The sequence below is a fragment of the Zootermopsis nevadensis genome, unplaced genomic scaffold, assembly GCF_977971745.1.
Source record: "Zootermopsis nevadensis isolate Lab colony 2312 unplaced genomic scaffold, Znev_1.0 Znev_ptg000003l, whole genome shotgun sequence".
Lineage (NCBI taxonomy): Eukaryota > Metazoa > Arthropoda > Insecta > Blattodea > Termopsidae > Zootermopsis > Zootermopsis nevadensis.
The window spans coordinates 5,251,219-5,265,560 of record NW_028259135.1 but is presented as its reverse complement, the minus strand read 5'-3'; the positions used below and the strand labels follow the sequence as shown (position 1 = coordinate 5,265,560).

The 14,342-nt window shown below is 42.4% G+C and overlaps 1 protein-coding gene across 1 annotated transcript in view; it reads left to right on the top strand.

Moving 5' to 3' along the window:
- Mob2 (MOB kinase activator 2) overlaps nt 1–14,342 on the top strand; it is a 28,858-nt gene that overhangs the window by 3,769 nt on the left and 10,747 nt on the right. Inside the window, exons 2-4 of the mRNA XM_022069754.2 lie at nt 11,347–11,510; nt 13,071–13,167; nt 14,150–14,274. Coding sequence (XP_021925446.1) covers nt 11,347–11,510; nt 13,071–13,167; nt 14,150–14,274 — 386 coding nt within the window. The remainder of the gene's footprint in view (nt 1–11,346; nt 11,511–13,070; nt 13,168–14,149; nt 14,275–14,342) is intronic.

Sequence of the window (14,342 nt, the reverse complement as noted above, 5' to 3'; positions counted from 1 at the left end):
TTTTATACTGGAGGGGAGAGTTTTTTAGAAACCTAAATTTGAAAAACCGCTTAACATAATTGAGAAAAAAGCAGAGATGAATACCAAATTTCTTCACAGTCTGAGATGATCAGATCTAAATTCACTTTCAGTTGTGTTGGAGTTGATAATATTTTGAACTGATTGTTTAAACTTTGTTTCGTTTCATTTGATGTGTTTTAAATACAGGAGGGAAGGTTTTATGATATTTCCATTTTGGCCACTTTTGACCATACGAATCAGACATAATTTGTATGCTGAATGGAGTTATTTCTAGAAAGTGCCATGTTATATGCCATGGTGACCATATCTAAATGGCTGTGGGACAAAGGGCCACTGTGTTAACAGTTGTCGGATAATTGATTGACAATTTGCTGTGTGAGTGGGGGTTGGTATTATGACACTCTGAATTAAATGGGAAGTCTTGCTGTTACAGACTGGTAAATCAGGAATTGAGTTATTGAGTTTTCTTCAGAACTTAATCCTATAAGCTTTCATATTACACTGCAGTGCAAGTGAAAACTGAAGATCTTAATTATTACTAATGCATGTAATTAACTCCATGGAACAGAGCCCCTTCTTGTAAAACAAATAGTCACTGAGGTTGTCAGTAAATTGTTGCCTGCATTGGTGTCTGAATTGAAATGTTTGGACCATAAGATAAACTGAATTAGGTCATAAATATGGAATTAGATGGAAACATAGCAAAATATAACAAATTAAATGGATGTATTAACTCTTTGAGACTGAAGCTTGTGTAAATGATGTTTACAAATTCAGTCTGTTCCTCAAAGAGAACATACTTTGTTACAAATGTTAGCTTCTTAGTGCTGTTCAAGGATATAATGGCTGTTTATACTGGGAATCTTAACAAAACGCTTAAATACAAATTGAAGGGTTAATGATTGTTGAAGCAGGTGTGACATGTTGCTCCTGGGTTTTACGAGATTTTAAAGTGCTTTTGGGAGAAGCATAGTCTTGGAAGTAAAGCATCTCTGCAAAGATGGCTGTTTTCTGGGCTGTAGCACCATGTAATCTGGTGGATGATTACCTGCATATCAGAGGTTCTTGCTGCTACCATCATCAGGTCAACCTCTGAAACACTGGTAAACTTCTGCCAGACTACATGGTTCTACGGCCCAGAAGGCAGCCATCTTCATGCTGACTACCATGAGAACCTCAAATGCTATGCAGCATTTATGTGTGTATGCATTCATTGATGAACCAAAATGCAACTGTTACGGGAACATCATTTTTTGGCATCTTGTAAAGGTAAGTTGATTTTATGGTTTTTATGGTGTGATACTAGCGCAATTTGTGGATAATTTTGTAATGTTTGGTTGTGAGTCATATATTCCTGCCAGGAGCTAGGATATGACAGTTACATTCTGGTTTATCAGTGAATGTCCTGTGTAGTATAGTGTTGAAACCCAGCTGGACTGATGGTTGTGAATCGTGGGTGTTGGAAATACAGGATAGAAACACTTAGAAGCTGCGCAAATAATTGTTTTGAGATTTTTATGTGAAGTGATTAAGAGAGATTATGTGAGGAGTGGAAACATTAGCAGCAGTTAGAAGTAGTTATATAATCAAATTGAAGAAAAACAAAAGAATTGGAGAAGCATGTAATTAGGCTCCTCCCCCCTCCCTTCATGCCCATAAACCTGGGGGATAAGGAGACATTGGTTGCCCATGGTAAGGTAGAGGGACTAAATAATTTAGCCTTGGAATGGGTCATTGGCACAAGCCTTGATATGAAGAACAACAACTTGGAAGAAACTGGGCTCAAGTAGTAATGTCTCAGTTGCATGCATCTCGTTGTGACTAGTACCTTGTACTCTTAGCTAGCCAAATTAATTAGTCCATATTAAAAGTACTGAGTTAATTTTAAAGCAGATCATGTTTCTCATATTTAACATAATTGTACGTTGATATTTGTTGCTAAATTCATATATCCATTTTCTCTTTCTGATATTACTTTCGGCTTCCTCGTGGGAAAAGTAGGCTTATAAGATCGCCACACTGTTGTATGTGAGTGTTCGTGTCCTGTCTTGCAACGTTTGAACTAGTTAATCTTCAATTTTCATGATACTTGGTTTGAGGTAATGATGACATTGGGGGCCACCCAGACCTTTTACTTCTTTGGTCTTACAGTCAGTAATAACAACATGGTAACACTCAAACATGTATAGGCAACATATATATGCAGAATATTGTGTATGTTAACATGTTATTGAGAAGTGTGTTATTTTATTGGATGTAGTATATGAGCATTGTGACATAATCATTGTTATTAACTTGCTGCATTATTTGTCTGAAATATGAATTTATTAATCTCCCTCTGATTAAAAATAATTATGCTTTTACTTGTTTGCAGTCACAGATTTTGCTTGTCCAATCTTCTGCCTACATTGCATGCTTGTTATTAATCATTCCCTCCTCACAAACATTTCTGCTGCTTTGCTGTTTGTCAGTCTCCTCATCAGCGCACTTCTGTATTTCTGTCAACAATCTTCTGCACGTAGTTCCTGTCAACTTACTACTAGTGAACCATTTACAACTGACTTGCTTGCTGTTTAAGTAGGGGGAGTGAGATGTAGATTCTGGGTCTTCTGTTTCATACAGAATGATTCTGTGCAATTTACAATTTGTGTCTAGTTGAGAAGCTGCTGGTAGCTTTGTTTTTGTATTTTGGGTGACATGGCATGAGACTGACCAGGTTGCTCATAGTGACACGCTGTCATGGTGTGTGTGTACGGTACTATAAATTAACAACATGATGGTGGCGCAAAAATTGTTCTTGGCGTTTAGGTTGGCAATTAAATAATGAACTGATGAACATTTGAGAATTTTATTTGCATAGCTACAGATTACACATGAAAAATTGCTTTTGGAACACACACAAATATGGTGATTTAGTGAAACTTTGAGGAGGTATCTGACATTTATATTAGTTGCAAAATCTGTATACAAGTTGCACATTATCCCGATATGATGATGATCTTATATTTTAATGTTCTTGACAGCTGCAGATAAAGTTGATTGCAGGCAAGTACAAAGAGAAACCAACGATAGAACTATTACATCAAGGAAATATTTTCATTAAATTACAGTTTTGTTTGCCAGTAGCAAAGAGCCAATACATATACATACATATTTTATTACATTCCAAGGATCCATAAGACAGTCAGATGATAATAGGATGTGGAAAAAGTCATAATAATAATAATACAATACATATTATAAATTACAATTCATACTATTATATAATCATTGTATAACACAATAACAAATTGAAACTAAACCAAAACAGATAATGTAATTGATTCCAATGCAGAGATTCACACAAGTGAAACATTATGTCGTTTGCACCAGTGGCATACCTGGCCGATAGTTATGTCGTAGTGCACTGCAGCAGCAGTAGCAACAACAATAACTTTTTGTAACATGTTTGTAAGTCCAGAATTCTAAAGTATGAACTACATCGTATTTCATTTCTAGTTTGTAAACTTTCATTACCTAATGTAATATTAACAGTACAACACTTGCAAGACAGGGTATAAGAAATTAGGTTTTGTGAATTCTGTACAAAACTCGTCCTTTTGTTCCTGAAGTATCTGCTAATTTCGTGTGTTGCATTATTTACATTATTTCTGTTTGGTTGGAATTCTCCAGCAACTGAAACAGAACCTTCCTGTTATAAAAGAGTTTGATCATTTGTAGGATTTGAGGTTCTCACAGTGTGATTATGGTGATTCCTCACTTCTGGGCTGTAACGCCGTGTAAACTGATGGAAGTTTACCAACGTTTCAGAGGTACTTGCTGCCTCCGTCAACAGAGCTCGGAGTAAGCAGCGCGCGAGGAATCAATTCGAGGCAGAATATTGCACGATTTAAGGAACGTTGGAGCACTCTGACTGGCTGTCATTGGAAATTGCGGTTGGATCGTTGGAGGAAGAGCCAGTCTGATGGGTTATTGATCGAAATGTGAGACCTGTTGTCTGCTGTCTTTGCTGCTTTGATGGATGAATGAATGGTGAGGCAGAACTGGACTTTCTCAAGACCCGCCCTGACGAGCTGTCTCCGGCTGTAGTGGAACAACTAGAGCGGGACTCCATCGCTCCCGCCGAGGCTAAAGGGTTGGGCGGACGACCCTCTTGACAGTCCGCTGAATGCCAATCGAGCTGTGCCGGCGGACAGACTGTGATCACCCAGAATGGCCCCAGAGGCAGGCTCAGAGCCAACAAGTTGGACTCGGGCAGTTCGTAGGAACATGCCAGTAGGCTCTCGATGCCCGGGCCACTGTCCGCTGCCGGGTCAGCGCATCTGTGAGTTAAGAGCATCTTCGCCCAAGACGTCCACGGGCGAGCAAGCCGCGTCAAGTGGCCGGCAGTTTAGCTGCACTGTGGATGGATGACCGGTTGAAGGAGAGGATTTATTGGCATTGCTCCCCAGGGGGTTTAGGCGCGAAACTCGCCCCGTGCCCAAGTCCCCCAGATAGGGAAGGGCGTCGCGATAGGATCCGCTGCTGGCCGACACTTGGGTACGTACCCCACAGCGCCACACAAAGGACACTGTGCTGGTACCCGCTGCTTCGATGAAGTAGCCCAAAGGCGCGCGTCACCTGAGGCACCAGGTGTCGTGTCCCGGCGACTGTGCGTCACTGCCAGCGCCCAAGTGGAGAAAGTCATCTCCTCGGGGTGAGAAGGAGGCGCATATTCCTCGACTGAGTCCGCAAGTCAGATCGTGGCCCATAGGGGCCTTGTTAGGCCATGTGCATGCTGTCGTTCAACACTGATCATGGAGACGGGATCAGGACCCGGAGAAGTACCGTCTCATGGCACCGCACTTCATATTATATGTTCTCCGAGGCCCTGATGTTGCGAAAGTACGTTCTCTAATCATGGCGGGCTGCTAGCAAACATGGAGACGTTCAACGCTCCGAAAGGGCCTCTACAGTGTAAACGATGCTGACGCTTTGGGAATACGAAGTGTTACTGCGGCAATGCACCGAAACTTGTGGCTTGAGGAGACGCGCGCCTGTCTGGGAAGTGTGCCACTCGAAAACAGCAGATTATGTAAGCGCTGCATCAACAGAAGTAACTTCGATTCAGAGTCTTGTGGTTGCAGACAGTGGAAGAAGCTAAGGCGATCGCTGCAGAGGGGACGCGGACAAAAGGGATGGCGTCTCTAACCGCCTGCTAGCGCCCAAATCATTCGTACTTAACCCATCTCCCGAACAGGAGAATCTGGGCTCTGGTTGAAACCAAGTCCTTGAGCCCGAATGCCTAAGTGGAGGTTTCACTGTCTTGATGACGAGAGTCCTCAACGCGAAACACACTGATCGGACTCCTGGGCTGATCATAGCCAACGGTTTGCTCCTACATTACTGTGCGTAAAGAAACGTCTGCTTGGTCTGATTGAGGGTGATGGGAGTTCGTGCCCCTTCGCCTCCTTGGGAAGTGCAGGGAGAAGTAATTCTGAGGACAGATTCTGAGAGAGAGGAAGACCTGGCTGAGCCTTGAGGTTTCAGACGCGAAGGACCCGTCGGTCCCAGCACCTCTTCATGATTTCTTGTGTGCATTAAGTATGCCCCGCAAGAGAACTGAGATTTGCCTGTTTCCCGGAGTTCGTGCAATCCATCAAAGGTCTCAGATTTGGCAAGGCTCCGGACCCTAACTGTGTTCTGGGACATCTAACCTCTCAAAAGGTTTAATAACGGAGTCCTCCACAGGCAGTACTTGGTGTCCATACCGAAGCCTGGACACGACCCTGCGCACCGTTCTTCCTGTACTTGACACAGCGTCAAACTAAGATCGTGGGTCCTCCAGGTGGATTCCAGCGATTTCTGGAAAACAACTTTCACAGCCCATACGAACATTGACATGACTACGAAGCTTCGAATTACCTAACTGACGGGAATTTTCTTGACTAGTCGGGAGACTATTCTGTTACATGCCAGTGATTTGAGCCATCTTGGACCGAAGTAGTAATTTCGAGCATTTTGTGTGAAAATTTTCTGCAGGAATTTGTGTACTTCAGTTGGAAGGCCGTAATTGTTTTACGTAACCGATTTACGCAGCGTGCTAAGAAGGTTGAGTATTTCGGTATCAGATCATTCGTGTCCTCTACGGTTTTAAATTTGACCACGCACATTTTGTCCAGTGTTTGTTTGAACGGGGTAAAGCTGGAATGGGCTGTCAGTGTTTGTGAAGTACGATTTGTGAAGTTTTCTTTTCGATAAGCGTGTAAGAACGCATTAATGGATCGTTAATTATTATCGTTCTTATAAAATTACTTTACATTTGGAATCGTATTGTTTGTTTAAAAGGTTGTGTCTCATAGCCCGCGATTCTGAAGTATCAGAAGCAGTATGCAACTGGCAGCAGATGAAGATCGCCGGTGCATCTTTTTTCTGCCAAAAACTCGTGCATGCCTGAAGAAACTGATGCCGCCAGGAAGATTTGAGAGAAGTGTTTTTGGAGACAGTTGTGGGCATTCTTTTGTTTTCAGAACTAAGTCCGTAAACGCTTGTCTGGTGAACCGCATAGCGACAAAAAGAGTTCACGGACTGTGTTCTGTGACGGTTGAAAAACTTCCGAAGAAAGGTTTTGCACGTTCTCAAGAATGTCAGCGCGTGAAGAGGCTCTAGAAGTCGTTTTGGGAACTCATGCCAAGCGACGAGTGGCTCCAATGTCTCCTGTAAGGCGAGCGCGTTTTACTTGCAGTGCGTTTAGGCTGCGGTTCCATGGTTTCCTCCAGTTATCGTCTCGGTGGACTTCAACCTTGCGGGCGGAGCGTCGGACTCTTTTAAAAGAGAAATTGAATTGTTTGGATCGCGTTCACAAATAAATTCAATGTCATTTTATTTCTATTCCAGCTTCACGTTTTCAACGAACCTGGAAGATTTTGCGAGACGGCTATGCCCGTGAATTGTTAAAGAGGGGGGAAAGAACTGATAGGAAGCAGCTGCCACAGCAGGTAGGAGCTCACTTTCTGGAAACTGCAAAAGCAACCAAAGCGATTCTTTGAGGAGACAAAGAAGGGGGAAGTAAGGTCGGAATCGTAAGAAATGAATATTCCAGTTCTGGGGCATGTTTCGTCGTCAGTTCTCTATTGTCTGGGCTGCTGACACGCGGTTGACATCACGTCTTACGCATGTGCCAGTATTGAGTGACGGAGAGGACATGTCGATCAAATGGTACTTGGTGGTGGCTGACTCAGGGTTTACGCGGCTGTTCTGTTGAGGTGTCTGGGATGGTAACCCACCTTAGGATAGGCCACAGGCACAGCAGAACATTAATTTCATGTAGTTGGTAAGAGAACGTCTGGTTGAATGGTTGCAAGAAACAGCCACTGTTTATGTGTCGAAAGCAGAACGTAGTATTTAGTGTCCGTGTTTTTGCTGCCTGCGTTGTTATACTGAACGCCGCTTGACTCAGGATTCCTGAAGCGCAGTTTCACCTGACTTTGTAATCGAGGTCGTCGTCACATGACGAAAATTTGCGGATGTAATCGCAGTGAGTCACAGGGAAAGTGAGATCGTGCTACTTCGTGTGACTGAACTTTGCATGAGGGGACTATCTATAGTCAGGGCTGCGCGTTTTTGGGCTTTTTGGCACCACGCGGGTCGCCATGCCGTGCCGTGCCAGCGCGTATTGACTTATTTATTTCGGGAGCGCTGACGAATACTACTTAACCTTGTTTAAATCATACTTTCTTATGAATGAGAAGGCAGTAATTAAAATGAGACTGTTTTTGGATAAAATGCGTGCAGTTGTCTAACGGAATGCTGTGGAAATAACAAAGAAAATCATTCGTCGATTTATTTATTATAATTTAAGTGATCTTCAAGCATTTTTTAGTTGTAATCATTCCTCAGTAATATTTATCTGTGATTTCTGTAGTATTACTTTGAAATGACAGTGCAGAACACATTTCGGTATATCGAAACGCATTTTAGCCCGACACGTTTTCTTCAACATGGGTATGATTAAATTCAGTAATTATTAAGATTTCTCCAATTGTGTAACCGTCTGTGTACACGAAATTTATGAAATACACAGCGGGCATATGCAATTTTTACAGAATATTAATATCGACGCCAACAGGCATTCGACATTCGTTTCACGTATTGTCCAATGTGTGAGACTCGTTCAGATTAAATTCTTTCGGGTATTGTTCAACGCTGAACGCTGTTGAATGCAGATGAAATTTATTCTCCAGCCGATATGTCCCGTGCGCAACGTTTTCTTGAGTTGCTGCTGGAACCATTGCACCGTCGCGGCTTTGACGTCTTCATCCGACCCGAACGTATGGCTCTCTGACGCTTTTCTGAGGGAGCAGAAACTGTAAGCCACGCGGTGACAGGTTCCGGATGTCTGGAGGACGATGGAACACCGCACAGATCGAAACGTGTCGCGGACTGTCAGATCGACACGATAACACCGTCGATATGTGTTAAAAGGCTTTCTGTGGGAGGAGATGTCTTTGCGCTGTAGTTGACCTTGCTCTATGAGGTTTCATTTTTCCATCGGAGGAGTGACCGATGTCGAGTATTCCTTGAAAACTGCAAACGGCGATTCAGCATCGAAGTCTGAGACTTCATGAAGTTGCGGACACTGAGGTCTGGAAACACTGCTCTTCGTTCTCTCATTCAGATCTGCACCGGCTTCTGAAATTGCTGGGAAAATTGCGTGACCTGCCAGGGAAATTAGTCTTCCTGAACTGAAAGTGAGCAGCTTGGAGGCTGTTCGATTAAATGTTGTCCACACCGATAGTATGAACGATAAGCCTGTTGAAATGGTTCTAAAACTATCGGAGGAAGTCTGCCAGTTAGGCAGAGAAATCGAATCTGTGAAGACGAAAATGGAAAACATTTATACGGCTGGACGACCTAGTCTGTCATGCGTGCAGGAATTATTGCCACGGCGGGACGTGACCTCATCGGCAGCTTTGTCATGGTCAATGTACCGAAAACGTACAAGGATGCGCTGTCGCCTGGTCGTGTTCGAGGGTCCATCGGCCGCGCCTCTCTCTCTTCCTGCTGCCACTGTGCCGCCCAAGACCGCCGTAAATGGAATGCATTCTGAGTGAGCAGACCGAGGGACCTGGACTTTCCGTTACTTCAACTCTGCTGCCCGAGTCCGCTGATGACGGCTTTGTCTCTGTTGCTAGGAAGAGGAAGGTTGGAATTATCTGGCTCGCTGCTACCTCCTTCAAGAAATGATTGGACTGAGGAGGTCTTTCTCGCTCTCTGTTATGGCGAAAAGAGTGAGAACCAAGTCACTTTTTGTCCCGCATTTCTCTCCAGACGTGACTTCTGCAGACATTGAAAAATCTTTAAAAGAGCAACTGAAACTTACCTCTCTTACCTGCACCAGGTTAAAAACAAAATGTAGTTCGTATGCTTTATTTCACTTGTCGACGATGACTTGCCAATAATAACGGCGTTTGACCTAGTGGCTGTTTAATCGCCCCTGTATTTTGGACTACTTAATCCGGGCCAAATTTATTCTGCTGCATCCGTTTCATCTCGTCCTTCTTCCCCTGGTGCAGGGGTCTCAGCATTAGACCCACTACGTGGTTCTGGAAAATGCGATGGACCGCAGAAGAATGGGGGCTGCTGCACTTAGTTAATGGCTAATATCTGTGATGTAAACACAGGTGGTTGATCCGTGTATAACAAACACACAGCCAGTAGATTATTTTGGTAATTTGTTATCAAAACGTCAGAGGTCTCAGGACCGAGCAACTTGAACTGTATGATAACGTCTGGTCCTTGGATCACAATATAATATGCTTAACTGAGACTTGTGTTACGACCACAGTTTGTTTCCTTACGGTTACACGATTTTCCGTTCTGACAGAGTTTGTATTAATATTGCAACTTCCAATGCCAACAAACTAGAGCGCAGAAGTTCGCAGCCCTTTGCTATAATCCTTTCTTCCCCCTTTGCCCATTACAGCTAAGCTAACGTTTTACTAGGTGCGACAGTTATGTTCCCGGTATGCCCCCATAGAAAGAGCTGCATTTAATTGCCTACACACTAATCGTTACTCTCACCTTCGAAGTAGTCTCCTTGAGCACCTATACACATAGTGAGTCGATGTTACCACTGCTTAAAACATTTCTGGAACTCCTCTTCAGGATGGTCGTCGCATGTCCCAGAATGTCGGCAGTGTCTGAAAATCTGTGGCCCTAGATAGCTGTCTTCAGTTTTTGGAATAGCTAGAAGTCGCACTGTGCCAAATATGGCGAATATGGTGGTTGGACCAATTTCAGTATCGATTTTTTGGCAAATTTAATTTCAATCAAACACACCTATGATTCGCTAACAAGATTGTTTTATTTTGAAGCCTAATGTCAAGGCCTCTATGTGAGATTTCTGTATGGTTACTCTTGCTGTCATTTACCGATGGTTAGTTATATTTGATCATAGTTTGGTGTCCGGCTTCATGCGCATGCAAGTTTCTATGATGCCATCGATGCTTGTCCGCCTCCAAGTGCATACAGGTGCAAATAGCAATACGAGCTAACGCGCCCCTGAACACACACACATATTGAACATCACTGTATTTTCTGTCTCTGAGATCCATAGTCTTGGAAGGTTCACAATCACTTAAGAACGTTTTAAATGTGTGGGTCATTAGTGTCCAAGGCCATCTGCAGTGACATCATAAATTTAACACATCTGCAGCCCAACGTTCCTCACTGATGCTGATCACTGCTGCCAAAATTTCTATTCTCATTTTCTTCATTGTGTGTGGATTGTTTTTTAAACTGTGTCTTTCAGAAAACCCCATAAGAATGAACCGCCCCTTTGTCGGCCTGAGCTACTGATCCCTGCTGTGTATTTCTGTCTTTGAAATGGACATGAAGTACCCAAGGATGAGAGTTCACCTGCCACACTTTACAGTATGACATTCAGGAAGATACATCAAGGGAAAATTCTCAGTGAGCTGATCCTACACTGCAGTCACAGTGTGTCACCTAGCCCCATCCTGTTAAAAAATATTTCTTAGACATTGACTTTTTTCCTTGTAGAAACAGAAGAAATTCTTCTTGGAGCACATGGAGAGAGCAATCAGCAGTCATAGTATTGTAAAAAAAAATTGATTAACATTAGGACTTGTTGACAGAGCACAGGGAACGATTCAGTTATTGTGGTGCAGTGTGGTGTCTTATTTAGGTTATGCAGGTGTTTACTGGCCTGTGCATATTTAATTAAATGTATGAACCAAACCACTAGTTTGCTTGATGTACTTCCTGCTGTCAAAAGAGCAGTGCTCTTGTTTGAATGGACTCTTCTTCTATGCCTGATTTCAGGAAAGCTCGTCGGAAAGATAGAGAACCGTCAACTCCGTGCTCTGATGATCCAAAGTTGTACCTGGAAGAAGCTGTGTTGGAGCGCAAATTACCTGATATTGACCTGCGAGTGTTGGTAGACCTGCCAGCTGGCTTGGATTACAACGAGTGGTTAGCATCACATAGTAAGTTTGCTTTCTCAGTTCTCAATAGAATTAACTTCATGAAAACCAAACCATGGCATTCTAGGTCTGGCTAAAAATATCAAGACTGATTTCATATATCAGATAATTTGCACTGTGTGTAGATGTGGATGTGATGGACATGTTATGTCCCAGCATGTTTATAATCCATTCCATCGCTTCAGTCCTCTGTGTTGCGCATGTAACTTCAAAGTGTTTTTGTCATGTGTCAGTTTAATAATGCATGTACTACGTTGATGTAAGACTTGAGGTTCTCACAGCGGTGAGTATGAAGATTTCTGTCTTCTGGGTTATTGCACTGTGTAGTCTGGTCGATGTTAACCAACGTTTCAGAGGTCATACTGCCTCCGTCATCAGGGCGATGAATATGCCAATAGGGTGTGAGGAGTTGGATTTATAGGTAGGGAAGTGAAAGGTGTAGCCTGCCCCGAGCCAATGGGAGCAGGTATGGGAGTGGACCAATGGTAGCACGTGGGCGAGAGTGGGAGAGGGAGAGAAAGTAGAGAGAGAAAGGTGAGTTTAGTTGTATGGATCAGGGCCCTGAAAAGGGCTGAGTTAGTGGTCTGGTTGATGTTTGTGAGAAAGTTGGAAACAAAATGGCCAGTGGGTGCAAATTGTGTTTGGAGATGCAACAATGAGCTGTGCATGAGGATTCACTGGTTCTGTCATTTTGAAGATGGATGAATGTCCATCAGAAGCGACCTGCATCCTGAATTTGCTTTGGTCAGTAGAGTCAGTGATTGAACTGGTAGCTGTAGTGTGTGATTTAGAGTGAAATGGTAGAAGGTTGGCAATTGGTGAAATGGCTGAAGAGGTGAGGATTCATTTTATCTCTTGCTGGGAAGTAATTTGACTTGGTTTTCTGAGAAAACCGTGTTTAGCAAACTTTAAACAGGGGCAGTTTGCTGCTGCAATCTGGGCACACAATGTTCAAAATGTTGTACTGAAAGTCTTTGTCAGTCAGGTAGTTTGATCACAGCTGTTACCACTCTTATTTAAATGAAAAATCAATAACAATAATTTTCAGTATAATAGAAATCAGTTGCCTGAAGAAAACTAACAATATACCTCATAAATGGACACTGTCCAACATGGTTATGACTAAGAAATTTTGTAGAAGATATGAGGTTTGAGAATGGTAATCTGTTTCTATGGTTCTAAGAATTTCAGTATCATGGTATGTATGATTAATATGCATTAAGTCTGTGTAATTGAATTGAATTAGGATACAGACACCAATGTCTTTATGTCTGTGGCTCAGATGTTGTCTAAGATTGGTACTACTGCAAGCATGTCAGTGGTAACTTACCATTGGCACTCACCAAACAGTTTGAATCCTAGTATATAACTGGAAGTTATACCTACAAAAAGTAATTGTTGTGTCATCGGGGAAATAAAAAAAAATCATTGAGTAGTTAAAATATTACTTGTCATGTGCTTGAATTTTGTTGTTGTGTATTCTGCACTTTTTCCACTATCTGATTATTTGAAACATGTTATTTAAATATTTTCCATGTAATTTTTTTTGGTTTTTGCTTTCAGCAATTGCATTTTTTGACCATATCAACCTGGTATATGGAACCATCTCTGAATTCTGCACCATGTCGGGATGCCCAGATATGACAGGCCCAGGACTGAGGTAGGTTACTACTTAATGGGATGCATAGTTTGAAGCTCCCCCGAGATCACATAAATGCAGAATTGGCAGCTAGGGGGCGGTATAGGTTACCACCCCAGCCAAGATATTTCAGTGTGCCATGAAGTTGCATTTTAGTACATATAATCTTGTACGTACAGAAATTCTCTGATGTATTATTGTTGTGTGTGGATGTTTGCTGATGCTTTATAACATATTATAGCTATCTCTAGATGTGATGCAGAATTGAGAAGCAACTGTTACTAACGTGATTGTGTGTATGATTTAGACCAGTGGTATTCAACTTTTTTGTTCGCTTACCCCCCAGATATAATTTCTCTTCAACTTTGAACCCCCAAAGTTGTTGGTGTATATTTCAAGTTATACATAGTATATAATCTACATCTAAAATAAATTAAATAAATTACATTACTGATTATTCAGTGTTTATCATAAAATAATATATATATTTTTAAATTTCACGTACCCTATAAGGTGTCTTCGCATACCCCCGGGGGTACTGTACCAGGTTGAATACCACTGATTTAGACAATTTGTACTTTTAGGGGAGGGAAGTTTTTTGTGCACAAAAGTGATTCAAGTGTTTACCACAGCTGAAAATTTGCATGACCAGTATGTGGGAATTGCTGTGACCTCTGGTGGCATGGTGTTTGGCCTCGTCACTGGACACACCTTGTGATTACTTACAAATTATGTAATTTTGTACTTGATATTATGGATTTGTTGTTGGATCTGAGATTCTGGGACTCTGCATCAGTCAGCAGTGACTACTTACTTCGCCATTGAAATAGGATGTTAGGTTTGTAACACCCAGAGATACAGAGCCACAAGCTTACAGTGTTGCAAGCTCTGCTTAAACTTGACTGCACTATAGCAAACAGCTATTCACCAGTTTGTTTCTATCCTAGAATAATTATGGTGTTTTTTGTAACAGGTCTGGGACAGTGTGATGTATATGTTTCAGGACTTACCTGTGGTTTGATGATAAGGGCAAGAAGACGCGGGTTGCTGCCCCCCAGTACATAGACTATGTGATGACATTTACGCAGAAGACCATCAGCGATGAGTCTATCTTCCCTACTAAGTATGGTGAGTATGTGGGCCCATTCAGTTCACTGGGGATTTGTGACATCAGTTGTTTAGTTGTGTGCACAGTT